This window comes from Elephas maximus, chromosome 1 (genome assembly GCF_024166365.1).
Source record: "Elephas maximus indicus isolate mEleMax1 chromosome 1, mEleMax1 primary haplotype, whole genome shotgun sequence".
NCBI classification, from domain to species: Eukaryota; Metazoa; Chordata; class Mammalia; order Proboscidea; family Elephantidae; genus Elephas; species Elephas maximus.
Window position 1 is genome coordinate 41,531,421 of NC_064819.1, and position 22,689 is coordinate 41,554,109.

A 22,689-nucleotide genomic window follows, 5' to 3' on the forward strand; every position below is an offset into this window, starting at 1 on the left:
AGAAAGAAAGCACGGAAATATTGAAGCAAAGCACACACACACACACACACACACACACACACACAGCCAGGGGAGGCTGGGAAGTCTGAGTCCCCTCAGACCACTGAGATCAAGGGTGCAGGAACAGAGAGAAGGTTGCAACTGAAAATACTTTTCTGTTTCCTTCAAAAACTGACGCTACAGTTCATTTTGAGAAGTATAATTTAAAATTATGTTCCACCTGAGTGGCATTCAGCCCCTGCCTAGCGTCTGTCCCTCCTGTTCCCCGCTGAGGAGCCTGTTATGGCTTCAAGCTGATGTTAAGAAGTCACAAAATGTTGAAATGGGGCCACTGCAAGCCCCAAGGCCCCTACAAGGCCTCTCCTGGGTGTGGGGTTGGGTGGGGGGCTCAGGTGGCCAGTGAGGAAGGTGGCCGCCACACAGGGTGAGGGCGGAGGGGAACAGGGTACACGTGTGAGCTTGTGTTTATAGGAGAGTGTGAGTGTGATACATGTTTGAGTTGTGTTTGCAAGTACTCGTGGCTGTGTGTGTGTGACAGCGTGAGATAGCATGTTTGTGAATTGTTCTATGGGTATTTGTGTTTGTGAGTGGGTATTTGTGTTTGGATGCGTGTATTTGAGTGTGTGTGATGTCTGTGTGTGACAGTATATGTGATGTGTATGTGTGTGTGTGTGTGTCCCAGCCTGCCCAGTCATGGAGGCCCAACCTTCAAGGGACCATCTGTTTCCAGTTAGTAGCATCCCGAGCAGGAGCGGGAAGTGTGGCTGGCCAGCTTCTGAGAACAGGGTGGGCGCAGCTCAGGCGGCCCCAGTTCTGCCCCGTGGAAGCCAAAGCCAGCCCTGGCCTGCATGCTTTCACACTGACCTCCAGCAGCCACACAAAGAGCCCTCTCTCCTGCCGCCACCGCTGGAGCCTGCAGCTTCCCCCAGGTCATAAACCTGCCTGCGAAGACAGTCAGAAATGGTTCACCACACTCACACCAGCATGTGCAGTATTGCTATGCAGGTTTCTTTTGCTTGAGGAGGGTAGGAGTACCCACCTGGTTTGTTCTAGGGCAAAATGTTGTCTTTGGTGGAGGCATACACGTTTGTATGTCACCCTTCCTTTAACTGTACAGGCACACTGTGCACAGCTCAGGTGCACACGCCTGTGGTCAATCCCAGGCTGTGTAGAGGATGTACTCAATGAGACTGGACCCAGTGATCTGACGCTGGACCTTGAACCTCTTTGTTATAATTTCTAAATATCACTGATATATTTCAAGGTCATAGCACAGTGCCTGGATGTAATAGGCACTTAATATAAATTTGTCAAATAAATAAATAAACTTTAGATTTAGAAAGTGATCCAGTGCTGAGAAGAGCATTGTATGACAAATCCTAGGCCAAAAGGAAAGGTATAGTCCAGAGACACTTGGGTAACCCAGGGGCTTTGGCATGGAAAGTTCTAACAATATTTACTTACCTTTAAGTTTCCTCTAAAAACAAACAAAACAACAACAAGAAACCAAACCTGTTGCCACAGAGTTGATTCTGACTCCTAGTGACCGTATAGGACAGAGTAGAACTCCCTTGAGGGTTTCCAAGGCTGTAATCTTTCCAGAAGCAGACTGCCACATCTCTCTCCTGAGCAGCAGCTGGTGGGTTTGCACCGCGGACCTTTTGGTTAGCAACAGAGCTCTTAACCATTGCACCACCAGGGCTCCTTTCTTCTTCTAACCCTCCTCTATTTCTCAAGCCATCTTTTGAGGCCGTGGAAGTTTCAGGTGGGTTCTAATGACAGCAGGCAGAGGCGTGATGGATGCCTCACTTCTGTGAGGACTGGATTTCCTCATTGGCTGGTAGAGGAGCTTATTGTCAACACAGGGAGAGCGACGTCTGAGGAACCATCTGCCGGAGGACCAGGCGGTCCCCAGCTTCCCACAGGGAAGGACCCAGCTGGATGCAGCCCAGGGGCTCTCTCAGTAGGAGGTGATCTCATTCTGCAGTAAAGATTTGGGGGTGTGTATGGGGGCCCTTATAGCTGCTTTGTATAGCTCAGAGAAACCATCGACACCTACTCAGTTAATGCTGTTTATAAAAGATCATGTTTAATAAGAAAAGAGAAACACAATTGCAAGGCCCCACAATTTCAAGGTATCTAACGACATAATTTCAAGTGAAATGAATATGTGATTAAATCATCCTGATTTCACAAAACCATTCAGAGGAGGCTCCCACGAAGGGAAGGCAGGAGTGAATCGCATCCCGGCTGTTACAAACTTGGCGGGGAGGGGACATAGATGGCAGCACGGGGTCCTGGATGCCGCTGAGCCAGCCCAGGTGTCTGGGCCTCAGGCAGCAGGGCCTAAGGCAGCAGGGCCTCAGGCGTTGGGGTTGTTCCTCATGAGCTCCACGTCGGCATCCACCATCTCCCGCACCAACTCCTGGGGCACAGAGAAGGGGGAGCGAGGCGAGAAGGTTTCTGCCCCAGCGGCCCCCACCCTCCCTTCGCCTGGGGCCGCCCACACCACCCTCCCGGCCTTGGAGAGGCCCGGGGGACCCAGCCTCCAGGCGCAGCGGCTAGAGGGTGGGAAGGTGGGCGCTGACCCGCTCGCCCTGCCACCCCGCTCCCACTGCTGGGACCGGCCCACGCCACCCCACACCGTGAAACAGAAACTTACATCAAAAGTGACCTGGGGCTGCCAGCTGAGCTTCTGCTTGGCTTTGGAGCAGTCTCCCTGCAGAAAGTCCTGGGGGAGGGGGAGATAGAGCAGGTCGGGGGCGGGCGCAGGCGAGGGCCGGCCCTGAAGGGCGCCCCAGCCCCGCGCCCACGCCCGCTCTCCTCCCCCGCGCTCTGGGGTGCTCCGCTCAGGGGCACTCTGCAGCAGCAAGCCCCAAGTCGTGGCCCTTCTGGTCCCCGCAGTGCAGTTTCAGCTGCGGTGCTAGGAGCCATAAATCATCCGAGGGTGCATTAAGAAAATACTGCACAGGTCACTTGAAAACCGTAAAAAGCCATCAATCCCCGGCTCGTTCCCAGCCTCCCTCCTCCCCGTCCCCCACCACCGCGTCCCGTGGACGCTTTAATGACTTTTTTTTTTTTACATTAAGTTGTCAGGGACGCTACTGTGAGAACTGTTTGGAATTACTGCACTTTTCAGTCAAAAAGAGAAGTAAATCAATCCGCAGGCGGGCCCTCCCCTCGCCGACAGCAATGCCGCACCTCGGGCGGGCGGAGTCCGGTTCTCGCGCAGGGCTGTCTCCGGGCCTAGCGGTGACACAGCGTTAGCTCCCACTGCGGAACGTTTTAAATTTTCAGCAAGTCAACAGCTACGCTGGGTGACCAGGAACTCAAAGAAGCAACTCTGAGCGTTGAGGCCAGTACGCCTGACCCTGGGCGGAGGGCCGGACCCCGCGAGCGGTCCAGTCCCAGTGCGCCGTCCGCGGCGGCTGCAGTTCCGGCAGCTCGGACTCTGAGTCTGGCTACCTGCCCCTGGCAGGAGCTCTCTCCCCTTGCTCTACCACGGGCGTCGGCGTTGGGTGCCTGGCGGCTGCGTTAGCCAGCGGTTGGCATCCCGGAGCGGCCAGGCATAGCAGCTTGGTGCCAGCCGAGCGGGGCGCCGCAGGCTTTTTGACCCACGGTAAGAACTGCACTTTACACTGCCAGCCAGCGCACTCACACAAAACGAAACTAAAGTTCTACGACACAGTACTTAAGTGTTCAGGGCACTACTTACTGACCGTTTTACTCCGTTCCATAGAAAATGCTGATCGTGACCCACTTAATTGATTTCACCACACACTGGTGAGTTGCAACCAGTATTTTGAAAACCACGACTTCCAACGGCACCCTAGAGCTTCTCCACGCTCCTTCCTTTTTCACCGTGCTCCCCAGAGGCTCTGGTGAAGGAGCAGGTTAATTTTGAAACCAGCAGGCGGCTGGGGCTGGCATTTGCTTCGTACTCAATCTCTCTCATCCTGCTGACTGGTGGAGCCTTATCACAATACAGAAAGAGGCCTGTCACTGTCAGCTCTATCTTATGAGGAGGAGAACCCACACGCACCAGGGTTGCAGTTCTTTTCCATCCACTTCAGAGCCTTGTTGGGAGGGAACACTCGCGAAAAGAAAACTAGAGGAGAAGAAAATCCTGCGTCTCAGTCTTTATTGCCCATTTCTTTATTACAGCTCTTGGAAGACTGACTGAGATGCAAATTGAGATGAGAATTTCAAGATAAGCTGCAAAAAGAAAGGAAGGAAGGAAGGGAAGAAGGAGGGAAGAAAGAAAAAAGAAAAACTCTGAGATAGCCCATTGCTGGGGTGAGATAATTACCTATCTTTTCCTTATACAAATGTATTCATCAAACAGTGATAAAATGTGAGTGCCCAAGACAAAGGGAAGAATGTGAAGGTAGTCTGACCGGAACCTGACTTTCACCATCTCTGGTGTGTGCCCATTCTGAGACAATCAAATCAATGAAAGCAATAAGACACTGTATTTTGGCTGCACACAAATATTAAAGAACCACCTACAATAGTCCCATCTAGTGGATGTAACTGATAATCAAGTTGCAGTTGAAAGCCTTCCCTTCTATTTTCCTTGAACTTCCTGAGGGTTGGCCGGCACAGGACATAGCTACAGATGTATAGTGGGAAAGGTCAGGGGCGCTGGGTGGTACCTGCTCTGTACTACAGACTTTGTGCCCCCTTTACCGCAAAGCCTTTTACACCAAAGGGTACTTGGATTACACCAAAGGGTACTTGGATTCCAAGGTCTGTACTGTTTGCTTGAAATTTCACTCTAGAAGAGTATATACTCAACAACTCTCACTCTCAAAAATCCATCATTACTTTTTAGGCTAAAATAAGTCAAACTCCCAAAGGCTTTACATTTCATAATACGCTGAAGTCCTTTCCAGAGGGTTAATAATAGTAAAACATGTGATTTCTGCTGGCCCTAAAGGCTCATATACAGATTCTTCAATAAAAGTAGGAAGCAAAAATGAATAGTTAGCAATTTAACACAGTGCTACCTGGAGATGGCAATATACAAGGAAAACCAAGTAATTTTTTTTTTCCCCCTGCTGGCTATCAAATGATCCTTTATTGAAATATCTCCTTTTGTAGTTGTTAGCTAGCTGGGCATTCCACAGCACCACTGTTGATGTCATCTATGATGTCATGAGGGTGGCGGCCATCAACATTGCAGCCCACTGACTGAGCAGTCCCCAGGATCTCTTTGATAGTTCCAGAGAGCTCTCTGGCTAAAGATCTGTGTTGCATCTGACGGGCAATGCCGACAATCTCATCGCAAGTGATACTTCCACTGTGCTTAATGTTTTTCTGCTTCTTTCTGTCTCTGGGTGGTTCCTTGAGGGCTTTGATGATCAGGGCAGAGGGCACCACTTCAATCTGAGCCTGTCTGTTTTGAATGGTCAGTTTCATTGTAATCCTCAGTCCCTTCCAGTCACCAGTTGCCTTGGCAATGTCATCACCAACCTTTTTTGGAGACAGACCCAGGGGGCTGATCTTGGGGGCTAGAGCAGACGTGGCACCGACTTCCCCACCTGTGCACCTCAGGTACATGACTTTGATCTCGTTGGGGTCAAACTTCGGTGGCATGGCGGAGGCGCCTGCTGTCGGATGAACCTAGATGCAGGACGACCGAAGAAAGTTGCACCGAGGCCTCCTCTGAGCCGAAAGCCGAGAGGAAAACCAAGTAATTTACTTCTCTTTCTTGTCCCTAAATTAACGTGTACATAGTACTATAATACTTGTACTTTACTACTAGAGTCACACAAAGCTCTTCCTTCTTTTCCCCAGAAGGAGCTGTGAAATGTGGCATCGTGAAGCGGCACAGTCCTCGTCCCTCCCTCCCTCCCTCAATTCTACACCAGTTACACAGCTTGAAGAAACATGGCTATTGTTTACTCACATAACACTTCCCGTAAATCAACCAGAATTTCATGGGATGCAATTCATGGCTCTCAACTTATAGTTAGTCAAACCCTAAAACCCAGGTCGGCTTCAAATGATCTCAGTAGGCTTGGGAAAGGGAGCTCTGTATTGTAGTTACGCTTCCTGTATTTTTCTACAAGTAGCTCATAATATAAAAACAACCAGGGGACTACAATTGAGGAAAAAGAAAAACGGTTTTGAAAAGCTCAGGAACAGACATTGCTACCATACACTGTAAAAGTATTTCATTGAAACCAGAGACGCGCCCAGTTAAACACCACGATTTAGCTTTGAGCCCAGCTCCCACATTCCAGTCTAGCAGCTTACTGTAACCTGCTGCCAAGGCTCTGTCTCCCTGAGATTTAATTAGATCAAGAGACCTTGCGGATGCGGAAGGATGAGGTTCCAGCAAAGTAAAACAGGGGCTCTCTTAGCCAGCTGCTACTGAACCCACAGCTAGAGCAGTCAGTTTACTTGTTCCTAGTCAACTGCTCAGGTAATCAACTGCTCAGGAAAGATTAAGGACATCCCAGACTACTTTATACTTACCTGCTCCTGATGGAACTTCTCCTTCTTCCTGTTGTGTCGTTTAGACAAAAGAAACAGTAAACTGCTTAGTCTACAAGGTTTGAGGCAAAAGGCAGAGTTAAGTGTGGTGGGGGTGGGAGTCGGGGTGGGGCCAGGGAGAGAGGAGACTGCTGTGGAAGTGGATGTGGTTATGGCCCTTCCTTTATTATGAGTGGAATGACAGGAGGGACAGAACCTGTTCAGTAAATAAGGCTTTCTCTGCCAGAAAAGAAAACAGATTGTGGAAATTGTATTCTTACAAGGAAGTCAAGCACTGCCATTCTCAGACACAGGACTTCTCAGAAGCTGCGGATGTGAGAACAAGGCCACAGAATATACTCATTTCACATTTAACACCCTTACAAAAACTCTGAACTTCCACGAGTTCCCTTAACCAGCGGATGCCCAGCTTTTCAGGACAAGCAAGAAAAATGAGTTGATCTGTTTTGTCTTTTTGTTGACAGTCAGTTCTCTCTTTACTTACAGGCTGAAGGCCATATTATGACAACAGGGGCAAAAGGCAGAATTAAAGTGGTGATTTTATGTAGAGTTTTCAAAAAGAACTTATTGCACTGGGTGGTCTGGAACATTCCTTTTAAAAAAGAGACAATAAAGCCCTGGGAAAAATGTAAAGCATTTCTATGTGAATATGACATTTCCTGAGCTCTGGCTTCTGGTGTCTTCACTGTTTTCATTGCTATTCCTTAGGTGAACTATATAGTTTCAATATGTCACTTATTATTGTCAGATTCAATGAAGCTTAACTGAGGATTTTACAGCAGCAAACCAGCATGAGCAAAGAGAGAAAATGTGTGTATGCAGAGGCCCTCAGCACCCTCGCTCTTCTCTGACTCCCTGACCACGGCTTGGTCTTACGGCCTCTTAGAGCTGACCTGTCTGGCCCTAAGGCTCAAATCCAGGGCTCCGAGTTGCAAATGGCAGGGGTGGGGGGCATGTTGTGGTGCAGCAATTTCTCAGGCTTTCCTGGCTTCTGTTCTCGTTACAGTGAACTGATAAAGAGCCAGACCGAATTCTGGAAAAGTCATTAAGCCAGTTCCTGAACCCACAGTAGTTAACGTGAAATCCAGAAAAGTGGAGACTGCTGTTATCTTCTACCCTAACTGTGTGCTTGCTCTCTCTTCAAATCTCTTGGGTTCCTTTTCATCTCCATCAAGGTAACAACGCATCTTTAGGTTCCAATCTTATTTTATTTTGATCATTCTTTAACACATTAAATCCCTTGGACACCCCCCGCTTTCCCTAAAATCTTTGTGTGTGGATTGTGTCATGTAGGTTAACTTTTCAAAGTTCACAATCTGTTCTTTCTCACTCTTTCACTGAGGTTGTCTGGGGATACTTTTAATTAATATTTATTTCACATTTCATTTGGATACTGTGTTCTATCAACAGGCCTGTTTGTATGGCTTGCAAAAGACATCTGCTTGGGTGGAGAAACATTTGAAGAGTGTGAGACCTTTTGGTAGGATGTTGTTAAATCTCTTACGTACACACTGAAAGGAATGAGGTCTTGAGTGCTGGAAATACGGAGAAGGAGCACAGACAGGTGGTGTTAGCCAGGAGAGCCATGACTGAGAAAAGCCCAGTTAAACATCTTCAGGAATTTAAGTTATGAAACTGTGAGTGCCACTGGATATTCATTTCTTTTCCTTCCACTCTTCTTAGAAAAGCAAAATTGAGGAATAGCTCAGGTACCAAGGGAATAAAAGAATGGAAGTGAATTTGGTTCTTGGTCAAACTTTACATTAGTGTAGAGAGGGCAGGAAAGCATCACTCTTTGGGTAATGCTTCTTTTTAGAAAGACAAAATTGCCACACACACACACACATATAGCTTCGCAAAATGGAAGAAGCTTTAGAATTGCACAGAATATCCCAAATATTCCAGTCAAGATTCAAAGTATGCAGCTGGGAGTCAGTAAGAATGGAAGGAGGAAAAAAAAAAAAAAACCAAAAACTGTCAAACAAACAAACAAACAAACCAAATAAACGAAGCCTGAAAATTCCCTAGAAAGTTTGCAAGAGCATCTCTTACCAGGTGCAGCCTGAACTCTCACATTCTCCACGACTGTTCCCTGTGATGGAATCCTGCCCAGAGGGAGCGCTCTCAGCACAGTAGTAAATGCAGCTGTGTCAGTAATAGTTGGGAACACTTCCCCTCTCCCCCTTGCTGCTGTCTCAGCACAAACTAGTGTGGAAACCAGGCTGCTTGGCCAATAAGGGTGACAAGAGACAAGGAGCGAGCAGCGGGCTATCTGGGGTGAGCAGGAAACTGCAATCAGTGGGCCTGCCCATCAGTGGCTGACAGGACCTGTCGGCGTGCAGGCATTGCCAGACTCAGCCTCAGGGAGACTGAGTCAGTCAGCACCACCTCCGACGAGTGCACTCACAGGGAGATGGAGTGGCCAGCATCTGGCCTTGGAATCTAACTGCTGAGCAGTTTGGCCACCTCACTGCCACCTCCACCAGGGCTAGGCCCTGATATAGGCCTCACATGTGAGCCATGATTCACATTGCTGTTTTCCGGCCGAAGCCTGAGTCTGACCATGAATACTGTCCAGGGGTCTGTAGGAGTCTGTGACCCCTCTTGGATCTTATGTTTCTGGGATGGAATCCCTTATTTTCAGTTGGTAGTATTTGTCATTTGGGATCAGCAGCTATGGAGAGCTACTATACAAAAAGAAATATGTTCACCTACCTATATGTATGTCCCCAGACAATAATGAAAAAGTTTAGCTAGCACTTTAGAGTTTTCTGGGAAAGTGAAAGAAAATATCATCTACCTTATGTGTGTCCATTTATAAATAAGGAATGAGCATGGTTTAAAAAAAAAAAAACACTAAAGAGATGATTTAATTAATAGCATTTATAGTACAGCTTGCATGAAGACACAGAACTTTTTTTCATTTTGTGTCTTAAAAATACAGTTAGCATAAAGTGAAAGACAGGCAAAAAGTACTCTATAAGCCATAGAGAAAACAGTTATTTAGAAGAAATACAGGACTTAAACACATTGACTTCCCTTTTAATAGTTTTAAAAACATTCCAGAGAAGGCCCTCACAGGCAGACTCCCTTAAGACCAGAGACGGTAGCAGGGGTCCACTCTCCCTTGGAGCTCTGTGACTGACGCCACCCCAGACTCAGCTTCTCATACATCAGTCCAAGGTTTCGCCTAGCTCTGCTCTTCCAGTGGTCCCGGCCTTCGGCCCAGCCTGTGACAGGGTAGGGTCCTTACCCAGGGACACTCCCTGCTGACTGCTCCATCCAACTCTGGTGACTTTGGAGCCTGTTCTGTTCAGCCACCCTCTGGCCTGGGCAGGCTGAGCAGAGAAAGTTATTTCTCAGAAGCTGTGCCTAGTAGCCTGTTGGGAACTGTCTGCTCATAGGTAGGTTTTTATTATGTTGCTTGAAAAAAAAAACAAGCAGAGAAGACTTTGGGGATTTGGTCTTGCATGATGCAAGCTCATGAGGTCTGACATCTATGAGTGTAATTGTTAAGTTATTATTATTTAGCTTTATTTCTTGACCCCTAGTGCTGACAGGAGCGTAAACCTAGGGAAAGCTAGATTAGTGACTGTAACTGAGCCTCTTGATTCTGTTTACTTCACTGTTCTTTACTTTAACCCCCTGATAAGGGGGCAGTGACTCACAGTTGTAATTCAGGGGCAATTTCATGAAAGGAAATAGAACCGTGAGTCATCTCAGGCTTTCAGGCTTCAAAGCCTGCACCATCTTCATCAGAAATTAAAGGTTACTGTTAATAACTGATATAGGGGGTGAAGAGCTACCCATGCTGGTAAAAAGGTGACAAAACCCAGAGGACAGGAGATAAAGCCCCTTTAAATGGAGCAATTACAGATCTGCTGTGCGGTAATTGGCGGTGGCCTCTCAGCACGGGCACACGCTGCCCTTCTCTTGCCACATGTGCTTTCTACTCTCAAAGCCCTTTACAAACATCGACTAATTAAGTCTCAAACACTCACCCTCAAAATGCAACTCAGGAGATCTTGTATCTGTTTCAGGTGGCACCTTTTCCTGCCACAGTGGAGATGAAAGTGCCTGTGGAGGGAAGCTCCACTCTCAGTTCCGCCTGCCCATCCTCAGCCTGCACTCGAGAAGGGAAAGTCTCCCTCTGACCCAGAAAGGCCGACTTGGTGCCACAGAGAGCCTACCTGCACAGGTGACTTTCCTGAAAGGTGTTTGTCTAGCTTGCTAGGAAATCTACCTCTCATCTTAGAGGTGGATCTTCCCTCCTTTAAATATTAGGACTAAAGAGTATTACAAATAATATGAATGCCCAACACTATAAAAAAAAAAAAAAAACACTATAGATGGGGTTTTTTCACTTTGGGACTTTTCTCAATTTATATAGCATAACAGGTCATTCCAATTCAAGAAACCTCTTTTTAACCATGCATCCGCCCATCTGCCTCCCCAGTACACACAGAAATGACAACAGGGTCAACCAGATGTATACCTAAACATCTATTCAAACATTCCTTCCTCCCTAACTTCTTAAGAAACTCTAGGACTAACCAGGCAACTGACCACATCCAAATTTTTGCTTCTTGGTCGTTTCTCCGAAGACTTATTTTTGGGGAAAACGTTAAGACCACTACTATGACATTTGTTAGCGAAATTTTTGAGCGGCATGGAGAAAAGATGACCATTAAGATGAATCTTTAGGTTTTCTATGACTTTCATTACCCATTCATTTGGTTTCCTATTATCATGGTTAATAGAGAGTTTTACCAGGCTGTGCTGTACCTATACTGCATGGCATCTGGCATTCGTTCTTTCATATCTTCGTTAGAGGAACAGACTCCTATACCTGAATACATCTGTAGAGATAGTTAAGCTAAACAGCTTGATCAATGTCACAAAGCCATCTAGTGCTAGGTTTTGGACTAGAAGCCAGGATATTTGATTTTTAGTCTAGCAGTTACAATGCATTATAGGATAAAACTCTCCATGGCGAATGCTATAAGCAATATAATTTACACTACCTTAATTTGTGTGGCAGAGGCGTCTCTAAATAAAGATTTATGAACATGCAGACTATCAACACATCCCTTGCTGAATGAAAGAAGACTGACACAAGACTACACACTGTGTGATTCAATGCATATGAAGTTCCGGAACAGGCAGACGTGACTATGATGACAGAAACCATCAGTGGTTACAGAGCAAGAGGGCTGACAGCGAAGGTGTACGAAGGAACGTTCTTGGGTGATAGGAGTGTTTTCTATATTGATAGGAGGGTAGGTTACATGAGTATTTGTCAAAACGGACCTAATTGTACACTTAATACCTATGTAACCCACTTCATGTGAATCGTATCTCAATGAAGAAAACTCAACAACAACAACATAGGCATCTTTGGAGAGACCTGGCTTTATATCCTGACTTGACCACTTTTTTTTTTTTTTTTTTTTTGACCACTTAGCTCTCTGACCTTGGGGGGCAAGTTTTTCAACATCTCTGAACTTCTGGTTTTAAATCTGTGACGTGGGGATGATATAGCCTATCTTGTAGGGCTGCTGTGAGAATTCAGTTATATATGGAATGTGGCTAGTTATCATTTCTAGTTCATTGTATGCAAGTTTTCTGTCAAGGCTAGCTGTTGTTCACTAAGGTGTAGAAAAAGCTATTCTTCTAATTTCTTGTAGTAACAGCATGAGTGAAATGTAGTAATTTTAAGTGGGCCATCTTATAGTTTTTTCTTTCATACTTTATGCCATTTTACCCTATACCCCAACCCAACTTCGTAATTTTTTTTTTAAATACTTGTAACCAGAGTATTTGCCTCAAAAACTGGAGAAAGTGTGTGAGATAGGGTTGTATCCTTTCACCTTACTTATTCAATCTGTATGTTCAACAAACAATCTGAGAAGCTAGATTATATGAAGAACGCGACATCAGGATTGGAGGAACACTCATTAACAGCCTGCTATATGCAGATGACACAACCTTGCTTGCTGAAAGTGAAGAGGGCTTGAAGCACTTGCTGATGAAGATCAAAGACCACAGCCTTCAGTATGGATTGCACCTCAACATAAAGAAAACAAAATCCTCATTGGTAAGCAACATCATGATACACGGAGAAGAAACTGAAGTTGCCAGTTTTTTCACTGTACTTGGATCAATGACCAACAGTCAATGTGCGTGGAAGCAGCAGTCAGGAAATCAAATGATATGCTGCATTGTGCAAATGAATCTGCTGCAAAGGGCCTCTAGAAGGGTTTTAAAAGGCAAAGATGTCACTTTGATGAACTAAGGTGCATCTGATCCAAGCCATGGTCTTCTAAAAAAAAAAAAAAAAATTATTATTTTTTTTCTGGCCTTGGTCTTTTTAATTGCCTCACATGCATGTGAAAGTTGGATAAGCAAAAAAAGGAAGACAAGAATTGATGTGTCCAAACTGCGGTGTTGGTGCAGAATATTGAATATACCATGGACTTGCAGAAGAATGAGCAAATCAGTTTTACACAAAATACAACAAGAATACTCCTTAGAAGCAAGGATGGTTAAGACTTCAGTTTGCTTACTTTGGACATGTCATCAAGAAAGCCCAATCACTAGAAAAGAAATCATGTTTGGTAGAGAGTCAGCAAAAGGAGGGAAACCTTCAATGAGATGGATTAACACTATAGCGCAACAATGGACTCAAACATAGCAAGGATCACGTGGATGGCGCGAGACTAGGCGATGTTTCGTTCTTTTGTATATAGTCGTCATGAGCCAGAGAAAATCTGACTACAGCTAACAACAACTGGAGGAAACCCTGGTGGCATAGTGGTTAAGTGCTACAACTGCTAACCAAAAGGTGTGCAGTTTGAATCCACCAGGCACTCCTTGGAAACTCTGTTGGGCAGTTCTACTCGGTACTACAGGGTCGCTATGAGTCGGAATCGACTAGATGGCAATGGGTTTGGTTTTTGGTAACAACAACTGGAGTATACAGGATTTTGTATTCTGCCATTTCCCAATTATTATAAACATTTCACATGCTATTTACATGTTCATGATTGTTTCTTGCCAAACATTTACTGTTTAGATACTAGCGAACCATGAAAAGACAGGGCCCTTGCTATCTTGGGCTTGCATTCTAGTAGAAAGAGACAGTCCCACAAGTACACAAATCCATGAACAAGGTCCTTTCAGAGAGTGGGAAATGCTAGGAAGAAGACTAGAGAGGAAGTGACCGGGAGGCAGAGTGGCTGCAGTGGAGGGGAAGGCCTTCCTGAAGAGGCGACCCTAGATCAGAGTGGATGACAAGGAGCAGCCAGGCCCAGGAAGATGTGGGGTGTGAGAGTCTCTTGGAGGGCACAAGGGCAAAGGCCTCCAGGTGGCTACACACTTGCTCTAAGAAGCAGAGAGGAGGCCACTGTGTGGATAGGTGGGCAACAGGGAGGAGCCCCAGATGAGGCTGGAGGGGTAGTAAAGGTCAGTTCCTTCTTGCCCCATGGGTGGTCCCAGCAGTAGCCATGAGGTCACACACATAATTCTGTAGTCAAAGCTGGTTGTCCCTCAGGTGCGTGCAGCCTGTGGGCCTCAGTAATGAAGTGGGCCAACGCGAGCTCATGTAGTTCAGAAGTCTTATGTTCTGGAGCCACTGTAAGCTTTGGAAGGTATGTGGGGCTGACTTCTAGCTGTTTCCCAGGGTTGATGAGTCACTTCTCCCTAGCATGTCCCAATCCTATGCACAACCCCTTTCCCTTCGAAAAATGTTACTCTTTGATGCACTTGGGCCACCCCACCTATAAACACCTGATTAGAAGGGATTGGGTCCAGGCCTGCTGGCCCTATGGGATGGAGGGCCTGAGGGACGGCTATGCTTCTCGGCCCGGCTGAGGTATGCCAAGGAAAGCCAGACAAGAACACGTTCGCCCCCCTGAGGCTCTCAGATGATGCCTCCAACCCTTCACTTCCTCCTGTGGGAGCTGAATCCTGTCTGGAGGAAACCATAACTCTGAGCCTCCTGGCTGGCGAAGGAGCTTTCCTCCTCTCCTCCCAGCTCTCAAGAGGACTGGAGGCAATGCTGAGATTCCTTGAGGCTTTCTCTCTGTGTGTAAATGTCCTCTCATCTACAGAAGGGAAACGTGCTTTGCCTTAAAATCTGTCCTGCCCAGCCTGGTACGTGAAGTATGGAGTCTGGGTTTGTTCCAAGCCACTGGAGCTTGTGTGCTGTGTACCTTCTCAAAGAGCATGTGCTGGGTTAGAGGGGCCAGGTGGAGCTGAGGTCAGCAAGGGCACAGCCAGGTCCAGGGCAGAGGGGATGGTGGTCCAGCCAGATGTGGCAGAGGAGACTGGAAGAAGTGGGGGCATTTGGACCTATGCTGGAGGAGGAGCAGAAACAGGAACTCCTGACGGACTGGATATGGGGGTGAGGGGCAGAGATGATTTATTGAGAACTCCTAGGATTTTGGCCTGAATGTAAAACTGTTTATTGCTTTCAAAGGCATTGTCTGCATTGACAATGCCCCCAGCAATGCATGCGTGTACTGTTCTACCACAACCGCTGCCGTTAGATACTATCTATCTCCTTCCAAAGGAAGCCTCTCATTTTAATGATTACAGAACAGGGACTCTTTCAAAAAATTGCTTTTGTAAAATTACCTTCTGATCTCTTATATTGTTCCATGGAACGCACATTCTTTTTTTGAATCTTGACTGGATGCCAAAGCCTCTTAGCTGAGGAAGTCTGCTAAAAGACAGAAAGTTGCTCCACTCCCACAGCCCAGGCTGTGTCCTTGTGAAAGGAAGGCCTAGGTGAGACAGCTCCCTTCATCATGACCCTGCCTCAGGACAAGCCAGGAAGGGGCTAAAGTCAAATTGGTTCTCCATCCCTACCAACACCGTCCACTTATCCTTCGCTGCAGCAGGAGGAAGTCCGAGAGGTGGCCTTTCATATGACATCATAAAAGCCTGATTTATCACCAGCCACCAAACATCTAGAAAATCATAACATCCTTTCAGGAAAATCAAGCGGAAAATAATCAGATTTGCTTTGATGACCGCTTCAGTGGGGACTTCAGGTCTGAGGCTCTACACAGTAACCTTTCATAGGAGCCCTGTCCACCGTCAAAGCTGCCCTCATGGACGAGGCCTAGCGGGAGATGCATAGCTGCCCATAGGGGAGGTTGGGTTTAATTTCCACAGATAAACAAGACTTTGGTTTGTACTCTGCCGCCTTGCCTAAAATAACACTTCAGTGTATGTAAAAAAGCTCTGGAAATGATAACCAGTTGCTGTCTAGTCAACTCTGACTCATGGTGTCCCCATGTGTATCAGAGAAGAACTGCGCTCCATAGAGTTTTCAGTGGCTGATCTTTTGGAAGTAGATCACCAGGGCTTTCTTCCAAGGTGCCTCTGGGTGGACTTGAACCTCTAACCTTTTGGTTAGCAACCAAGTACATTAATCGTTTACACCACTCAGGGACTCCTTCGAAATGATAGTTCTATCTGTGGTTGTTGTTGTTGTTAGGTGCCGTTGAGTCGGTTCCGGCTCATAGTGACCCTATGCACAGCAGGATGAAACACCACCCGGTCCTGCGCCATCCTTACAATCGTTGTTATGCTTGAGCTCATTGTTGCAGCCACTGTGTCAATCCACCTCGTTGAGGGTCTTCCTCTTTTCCGCTGACCCTGTACTCTGCCAAGAACAATGACCTTCTCCAGGGACTGATCCCTCCTGACAACATGTCCGAAGTATGTAAGACGCAGTTTCGCCATCCTTGCCTCTAAGGAGCATTCTGGCCGCACTTCCTCCAAGACAGGTTTGTTCGCCAACACCACAATTTAAAACCGTCAACTCTTCTTCGGTCTTCTTTATTCATTGTCCAGCTTTCACATGCATATGATGTGATTGAAAACACCATGGCTTGGGTCAGGCGCACCTTAGTCTTCAGGGTGACATCTTTGCTCTTCAACACGTTGAAGAGGTCCTTTGCAGCAGATTTGCCCAATGCAATGTGTCTTTTGATTTCTTGACTGCTGCTTCCATGGCTGTTGATTGTGGATCCAAGTAAAATGAAATCCTTGACAACTTCAATCTTTTCTCCGTTCATCATGATGTTGCTCATTGGTCCAGTTGTGAGGATTTTTGTTTTCTTTACGTTCAGGTGTAATACATACTGAAGGCTGTGGTCTTTGATCTTCATTAGTAAGTGCTTCAAGTCCTCTTCACTTTCAGCAAGCAAGGTTGTGTCACCTGCATAACGCAGGTTGTTAATGAGTCTTCCTCCAATCCTGATGCTCCGTTCTTCTTCATATAGTCCAGCTTCTCGGATTACTTGTCCAGCATACAGATTAAATAGGTATGGTGAAAGAATACAACGCTGACGCACACCTTTCCTGACTTTAAACCAGTCAGTATCCCCTTGTTCTGTACAAACAACTGCCTCTTGATCTATGTAAACATTCCTCACGAGCACAATTAAGTGCTCTGGAATTCCCGTTCTTCGCAGTGTTATTCATAGTTTGTTATGATCCACACAGTGGAATGCCTTTGCATAGTCAATAAAACACTGGTAAACATCCTTCTGGTATTCTCTGCTTTCAGCCAGGATCCATCTGACATCAGCAATGATATCCCTGGTTCCACGTCCTCTTCTGAAACCAGCCTGAATTTCTGGCAGTTCCCTGTCGAAATACTGCTGCAGCTGTTTTTGAATGATCTGCAGCAAAATTTTGCTTGCGCGTGATATTTTTCTATAATTTCCACATTTGGTTGGATCCCCTTTCTTGGGAATAGGCATAAATATGGATCTCTTCCAGTAAGTTGGCCAGGAAGCTGTCTTCCATATTTCTTGGCATAGACGAGTGAGCACCTCCAGCGCTGCATCTGTTTGTTGAAACATCCCAATTGATATTCCATCAATTCCTGGAGCCTTGTTTTTTGCCAAATGCCTTCAGAGCAGCTTGGGCTTCTTCCTTCAGTACCACCGGTTCCTGATCATATGCTACCTCTTGAAATGGTTGAATATTGACTAATTCTTTTTGGTATAATGACTCTGTATATTCTTTCCATCTTCTTTTGATGCTTCCTGCATCGTTTAATATTTTCCCCATGGAATCCTTCACTATTGCAACTCGGGGCTTGAATTTTTTCTTCAGTTCTTTCAGCTTGAGAAATGCCGAGCGTGTTCTTCCCTTTTGGTTTTCCATCTCCAGCTCTTTGCACATGTCATTATAATACTTGACTTTGTCTTCTCGAGAGGCCCTTTGAAATCTTCTGTTCAGTTCTTTTACTTCATCAATTCTTCCTTTTGCTTTCGCTGCTCGATGCTCAAGAGCAAGTTTCAGAGTCTCCTCTGACATCCATCTTGGCCTTTTCTTTCTTTCCTGTCTTTTCAGTGACCTCTTGCTTTCTTCATGGATGATGTCCTTGATGTCATTCCACAACTCGTCTGGTTGTCAGTCACTAGTGTTCAATGAGTCAAATCTGTTCTTGAGATGGTCTCTAAATTCAGGTGGGATATACTCAAGGTCATATGTTGGCTTTCGTGGACTTGCTCTGATTTTCTTCAGTTTCCGTTTGAACTTGCATATGAGCAACTGATGGTCTGTTCCACAGTCGACCCCAGCCTTGTTCTGACTGATGATATCGAGCTTTTCCATCATCTCTTTCCATGGATGTAGTCGATTTGATTTCTGTGTGTTCCATCTGGTGAGGTCCACGTGTACAGTCACCGTTTATGTTGGTGAAGGAAGGTATTTGCAATGAAGAAGTCATTGGTCTTGCAAAATTCTATCGTTGGATCTCCGGCATTGTTTCTAGCACCAAGGCCATATTTTCCAACTACTGATCCTTCTTCTTTGTTTCCAACTTTCGCATTCCAATCACCAGTAATTATCAATGCATCTTGATTGCATGTTCAATCAATTTCAGACTGCAGCAGCTGATAAAAATCTTCTAATTCTTCATCTTTGGCCCTAGTGGTTGGTGCGTAAATTTGAATAATAGTCGTATTAACTGGTCTTCCTTGTAGCCGTGTGGATATTATCCTATCACTGACAGCTTTGTACGTCAGGATAGAGCTTGAAATGTCCTTTTTGACGATGAACGCGACACTGTTCCTCTTCGAGTTGTCATTCCCAGCACAGTAGACTATATGATTGCCTGAGTCAAAATGGCCAGTACCAGTCCATTTCAGGTCACTAATGCCTAGGATATTGATGTTTATGCATTCCATTTAATTTCTGACAATTTCCAATTTTCCTAGATTCATACTTCGTACATTCCAGGTTCTGATTATTAATGGATGTTTGCAACTGTTTCTTCTCATTTTGAGTCGTGCCACGTTAGCAAATGAAGGTCCCAAAAGCTTTACTCCATCCATGTCATTAAGGTCCATTCTACTTTGAGGAGGCAGCTCTTCCCCAGTCATCTTTTCAGAGCCTTCCAACCTGGGGGGCTCATCTTCCAGCACTGTATCAGACAATGTTCCGCTGCTATTCATAAGGTTTTCACTGGCTAATGCCTTTCAGAAGTAGACTGCCAGGTCCTTCTTCCTAGGCTGTCTTAGTCTGGAAGCTCAGCTGAAACCTGTCCTCCATGGGTGACCCTGCTGGTATCTGAATACCGGTGGCATAGCTTCCAGCATCACAGCAACACACAAGCCCCCACAGTAAGGCAAACTGACAGACATGTGGGGGTGTGAAGCATTGCTTAATGAAAGTTCTATCTAAATATTGATTACAGGAATATAAAAGTTCCATTTCATTATGTAATCCATGGACAAAACAGTCAAGTCAGGCCCTGTGACTTCATGTGCCGGTCTACTGATGGGCTTCTCTCTGCTATCCCCTGGCACCTTAGGACGTTTTTCCTCAAAAGGCACTTACCCACGCAATATTTCTAGAACATTTCACCACAGCAACATCATTCCTCATGACAAAGAGGGTAAGATATGACAAAGAAGAAGTACCCCCAAATGCCAGAGGCCATAAAAAGTGTGTTCCTCATGCCACAGGAAGCAGTCTACAGTCCAAGCAGTGCCCGCACCTCCCCACGGTTTCTCCTGTTTATTCATTTGCTAAAACCTTCAAGTAGGAACTGTGGGCTCTTTGATGTACATGGCGTGCTCTACAAATAAATACAGAAAAGAGGGACGAGGGTGAGCTGGCTACACCCATCATATAAAAGCTTGCTGGTGCAGAAAGTCGGCCCCTCTTTGCAAAGCCATGCCAACACGGAAGGTTCTGAGATTCTTGAGGTTGGGGAAGCAAGGCGTTATAAAGATCGAGCAAGACTGACAGAGGACTCATCTGGGGTTGAAGACTGGCAAAATGATGACCTGCCCCAGATTAAAGGTGCTTTCACTTCATTTTACTGTTGAACCCCCAACACCTCTCTGGCTCCCAAGAAAGTGTCCAGTGTGGGCCACGTGGAGAAGAGCCCTGGTCTGCTGGACATGGAGCATGGGTGCTGTCATCCTAAGAGGGGCCATCTATTACCCCACAAAGCAATCCCTGCCTCACCTCTATGACACCCTTGCAGACTTTACTTCCTGACTATGTCATTCAACCTGCAGAAGGCCTCACCTGCCTGACCCCCCAAGGTCTCAGTATGGTGGCCCCAGGAGTGAAGTGGCAGAAGTGGAGAGGGACACTGAGCTGCAGCCTGGCTCCACCCCCTCTGGCTCTGGAACTTACCCTTCTGGAGCTTTGCTCCCCTCATTTGTAAAGAGGGGAAGTTGTCTAGAGGACTTCCAAGGCTGGCCAGGACATCAGGCTTGCTCAAGCGCTCTGGGCCTGCCTCAGCACCCCAGGGACCACACTCTACCTGCTCGCCAATGCAGGTAACTTCACAGTGGCTGTGGCAGCAGAGCAGCAGTGCTCCTGCGTGGGTCCTGAGCTGGGCCGCAGTCTGGCTTTGCCTGAGCACTAAATCCCAAGTTTGCTGCAAGTTTGCATGAAGCCAGGCTGCTTGTAGTCAGGGCATAGACATGAAAGAGAGGCCGCTCGCGGCCCTGGCCCCCCTTCCCTCTGCCCTTGCCAGGCTTCCCCATGTCAGGTCCAGGTGCTTCCTAGATGGCGCCACGGACGGACACTAGGTCTGGGCAGGTGGCCTGGAGGGGTGGCTTGATTTCAGTATTGACTTGCTGACCAGGCCCTGCAGGGCCGGGCACTTCAGACTTCCCCTCTGAGAGTACCCCGTGATCTAACATGTCAGATTCTCAGTTATGTAAGCTATTCTGTGGTGGCAAAGTTGGCACGGGTGGTATGGGCCTTGCCCTGTGTTCAGCATACCACTGAAGCACTTACAGAAATAAACAGTGGCATGGCTTACTACCATTTTCCCACTGAGTGAGTGGAGACTGCTGCTGGGTTATACAGTCTCGAACTTAGGAGGCTCTGCAGTGGGAACCTCTCTGCAGTGGGCCACTGAGCCCTTAAGCCATTCTAGGCTGCTCAGTGGGGCCTCAGCCTACCGGCCAGCGCGGTGAGGCCTCTGGGCCCAGTGACTAGTTTGGGGGTAGGGGACCTGGGAATCCCTTAGAACCAACCATGTCAGCTTCTATTTATTGGGCACCAACACTCCTATAGGGTGACAAGGAGACTGAGGCCCTCATTCGTGACTTGCCCAGCATCACTCCATGGTGAAGCCTGGATTTGAACCCAGGTGCGTCTGATTCCAAACATTACGCCATCACCTCACTGTTACAGACGCCTCCTCAGGGGTCAACCTCTTGAGTTAAATGAGTTGACCACTGAGGAGAACAACAATATGCAAAGACAGCATCACCACCAAGTAGATGCTTTTGGTGAAGATGAGGTGTGTACTATGGAAAAGAATAACTTGTGAAAGATGTAGACAGGAGAACGATAACTTGCTTGCCCTCTCTAGTGGTCCAGAACAACTAATGTTGTTGGTAAAACTACTTGTGTAGGTCAGTTAAATCACACATAGGAGTGGAAAGCTGAGTCAGAAAAATAGGACACATCAGGAGAGATACCAGGTTGACGTGAATGCATGGCTTCTTTGCGTCAGCGCGGTGCACCATGGAGCAGCACAGCAGCCTTGGATCTTGGAGGGAAACGGTTTCACTGTTTTTTTTTCCAGATGCAGATGAATGGCTTCATAGAGGGAAGCTTGGTTGAAGATAAAACATCTTTGTTTGACTACTGTGATTCGTGTGGCTTTCTCCCAAAGATCGATTCCTCAGGTACCTCCGAGATGGTGGTGATAATGGACTTTACATTTATATATAGCTAAAACACAGATCCCACCACCCGTCTGTCAGTTTGTCATACTATGGTGGCTTGTGTGTTGCTGTGATGCTGGAAGCCATGTCACCAGTATTTCAAATACCAGCAGGGTCACGCATGGTGGGCAGGTTTCAGTGGAGCTTCCAGGCTAAGAAAACTGGAAAGAAAGGACTGTTTATCTAATTCTGAAAATCAGCCAACAAAAACCCTATGGATCACAACAGAACACTGTCTGATACAGTGCTGGAAGATGAGTACCCTATGCTGAAAGGGACTCAAAATACAGTGGCCTCAACAATTAACTTGAACATACCAGTGATCGTGAAGATGGCGAGGGACCAGGCAGCATTTTGTTCTATCATACATGAGGCTGCCATGAGTAGGAGCTGATTCACTGGCAACTAACAACAACAACAAAGCACAGATCAATAGGCCATTCGCCATGCAAGGATTCTTTTTTATCTATGCCCCGACACCACTAGGCTATGACACTCCCAGTGGACTTCCTCTGGCAGAACTGGGCTTTGGGTCAAATTCTTCTCGGAATTGCTGCTTTCTAGGACAAGAAGAAATGCGAAGAACTGCTTGACTTAACTTGGCCAACTTGGGAAACTTCCAAAGGTCCTCTGGTTGGTGTCTGACCCCCTCAGAGCAACCTTTTCTATGAAAGAACTACAACTCACAGACTAAAAAAGGATCGTATGGGCCTTGTTCATGCCACCATGATTACTACTAACAGAAAAACAACCGTCCCCCAGAGGCTGGTCCTTTTCCAATTCTGGGCCTGGATAGTGAAGGTGCCCACACCAGCCAAAGTTACTGGACCTCATGCCTTTGGCAGCGAGTCTGGAGAGTACTAAACCTATTTTGTTCTTGAACTTGGATTGTGAGAGTTTAGAAAGAAAGGGGCACCTGTACTATTATCATCAACATTAGTGACGACAGTAACAGTTG

The 22,689-nt window shown here is 46.6% G+C and overlaps 1 protein-coding gene across 6 annotated transcripts in view; it reads right to left on the reverse strand.

Moving 5' to 3' along the window:
- Positions 1–2,071: 2,071 nt before the first annotated feature.
- Positions 2,072–22,689, reverse strand: part of GMDS (GDP-mannose 4,6-dehydratase) — a 783,240-nt gene continuing 762,622 nt past the window's right edge. For 3 of the 6 annotated variants that reach the window (XM_049882356.1, XM_049882384.1, XM_049882347.1), the window contains 2 exons: positions 2,663–2,731; positions 2,072–2,425 (listed from right to left, as the gene is read on the reverse strand). In XM_049882356.1, the coding sequence (XP_049738313.1) occupies positions 2,363–2,425; positions 2,663–2,731 (132 nt within the window). In that variant the 3' untranslated portion in view covers positions 2,072–2,362. Of the gene's footprint in view, positions 2,426–2,662; positions 2,732–5,492; positions 5,626–6,483; positions 6,512–22,689 lie in introns of those variants that run through there. The other 3 variants (XM_049882363.1, XM_049882376.1, XR_007517120.1) reach the window with 3 other exon arrangements.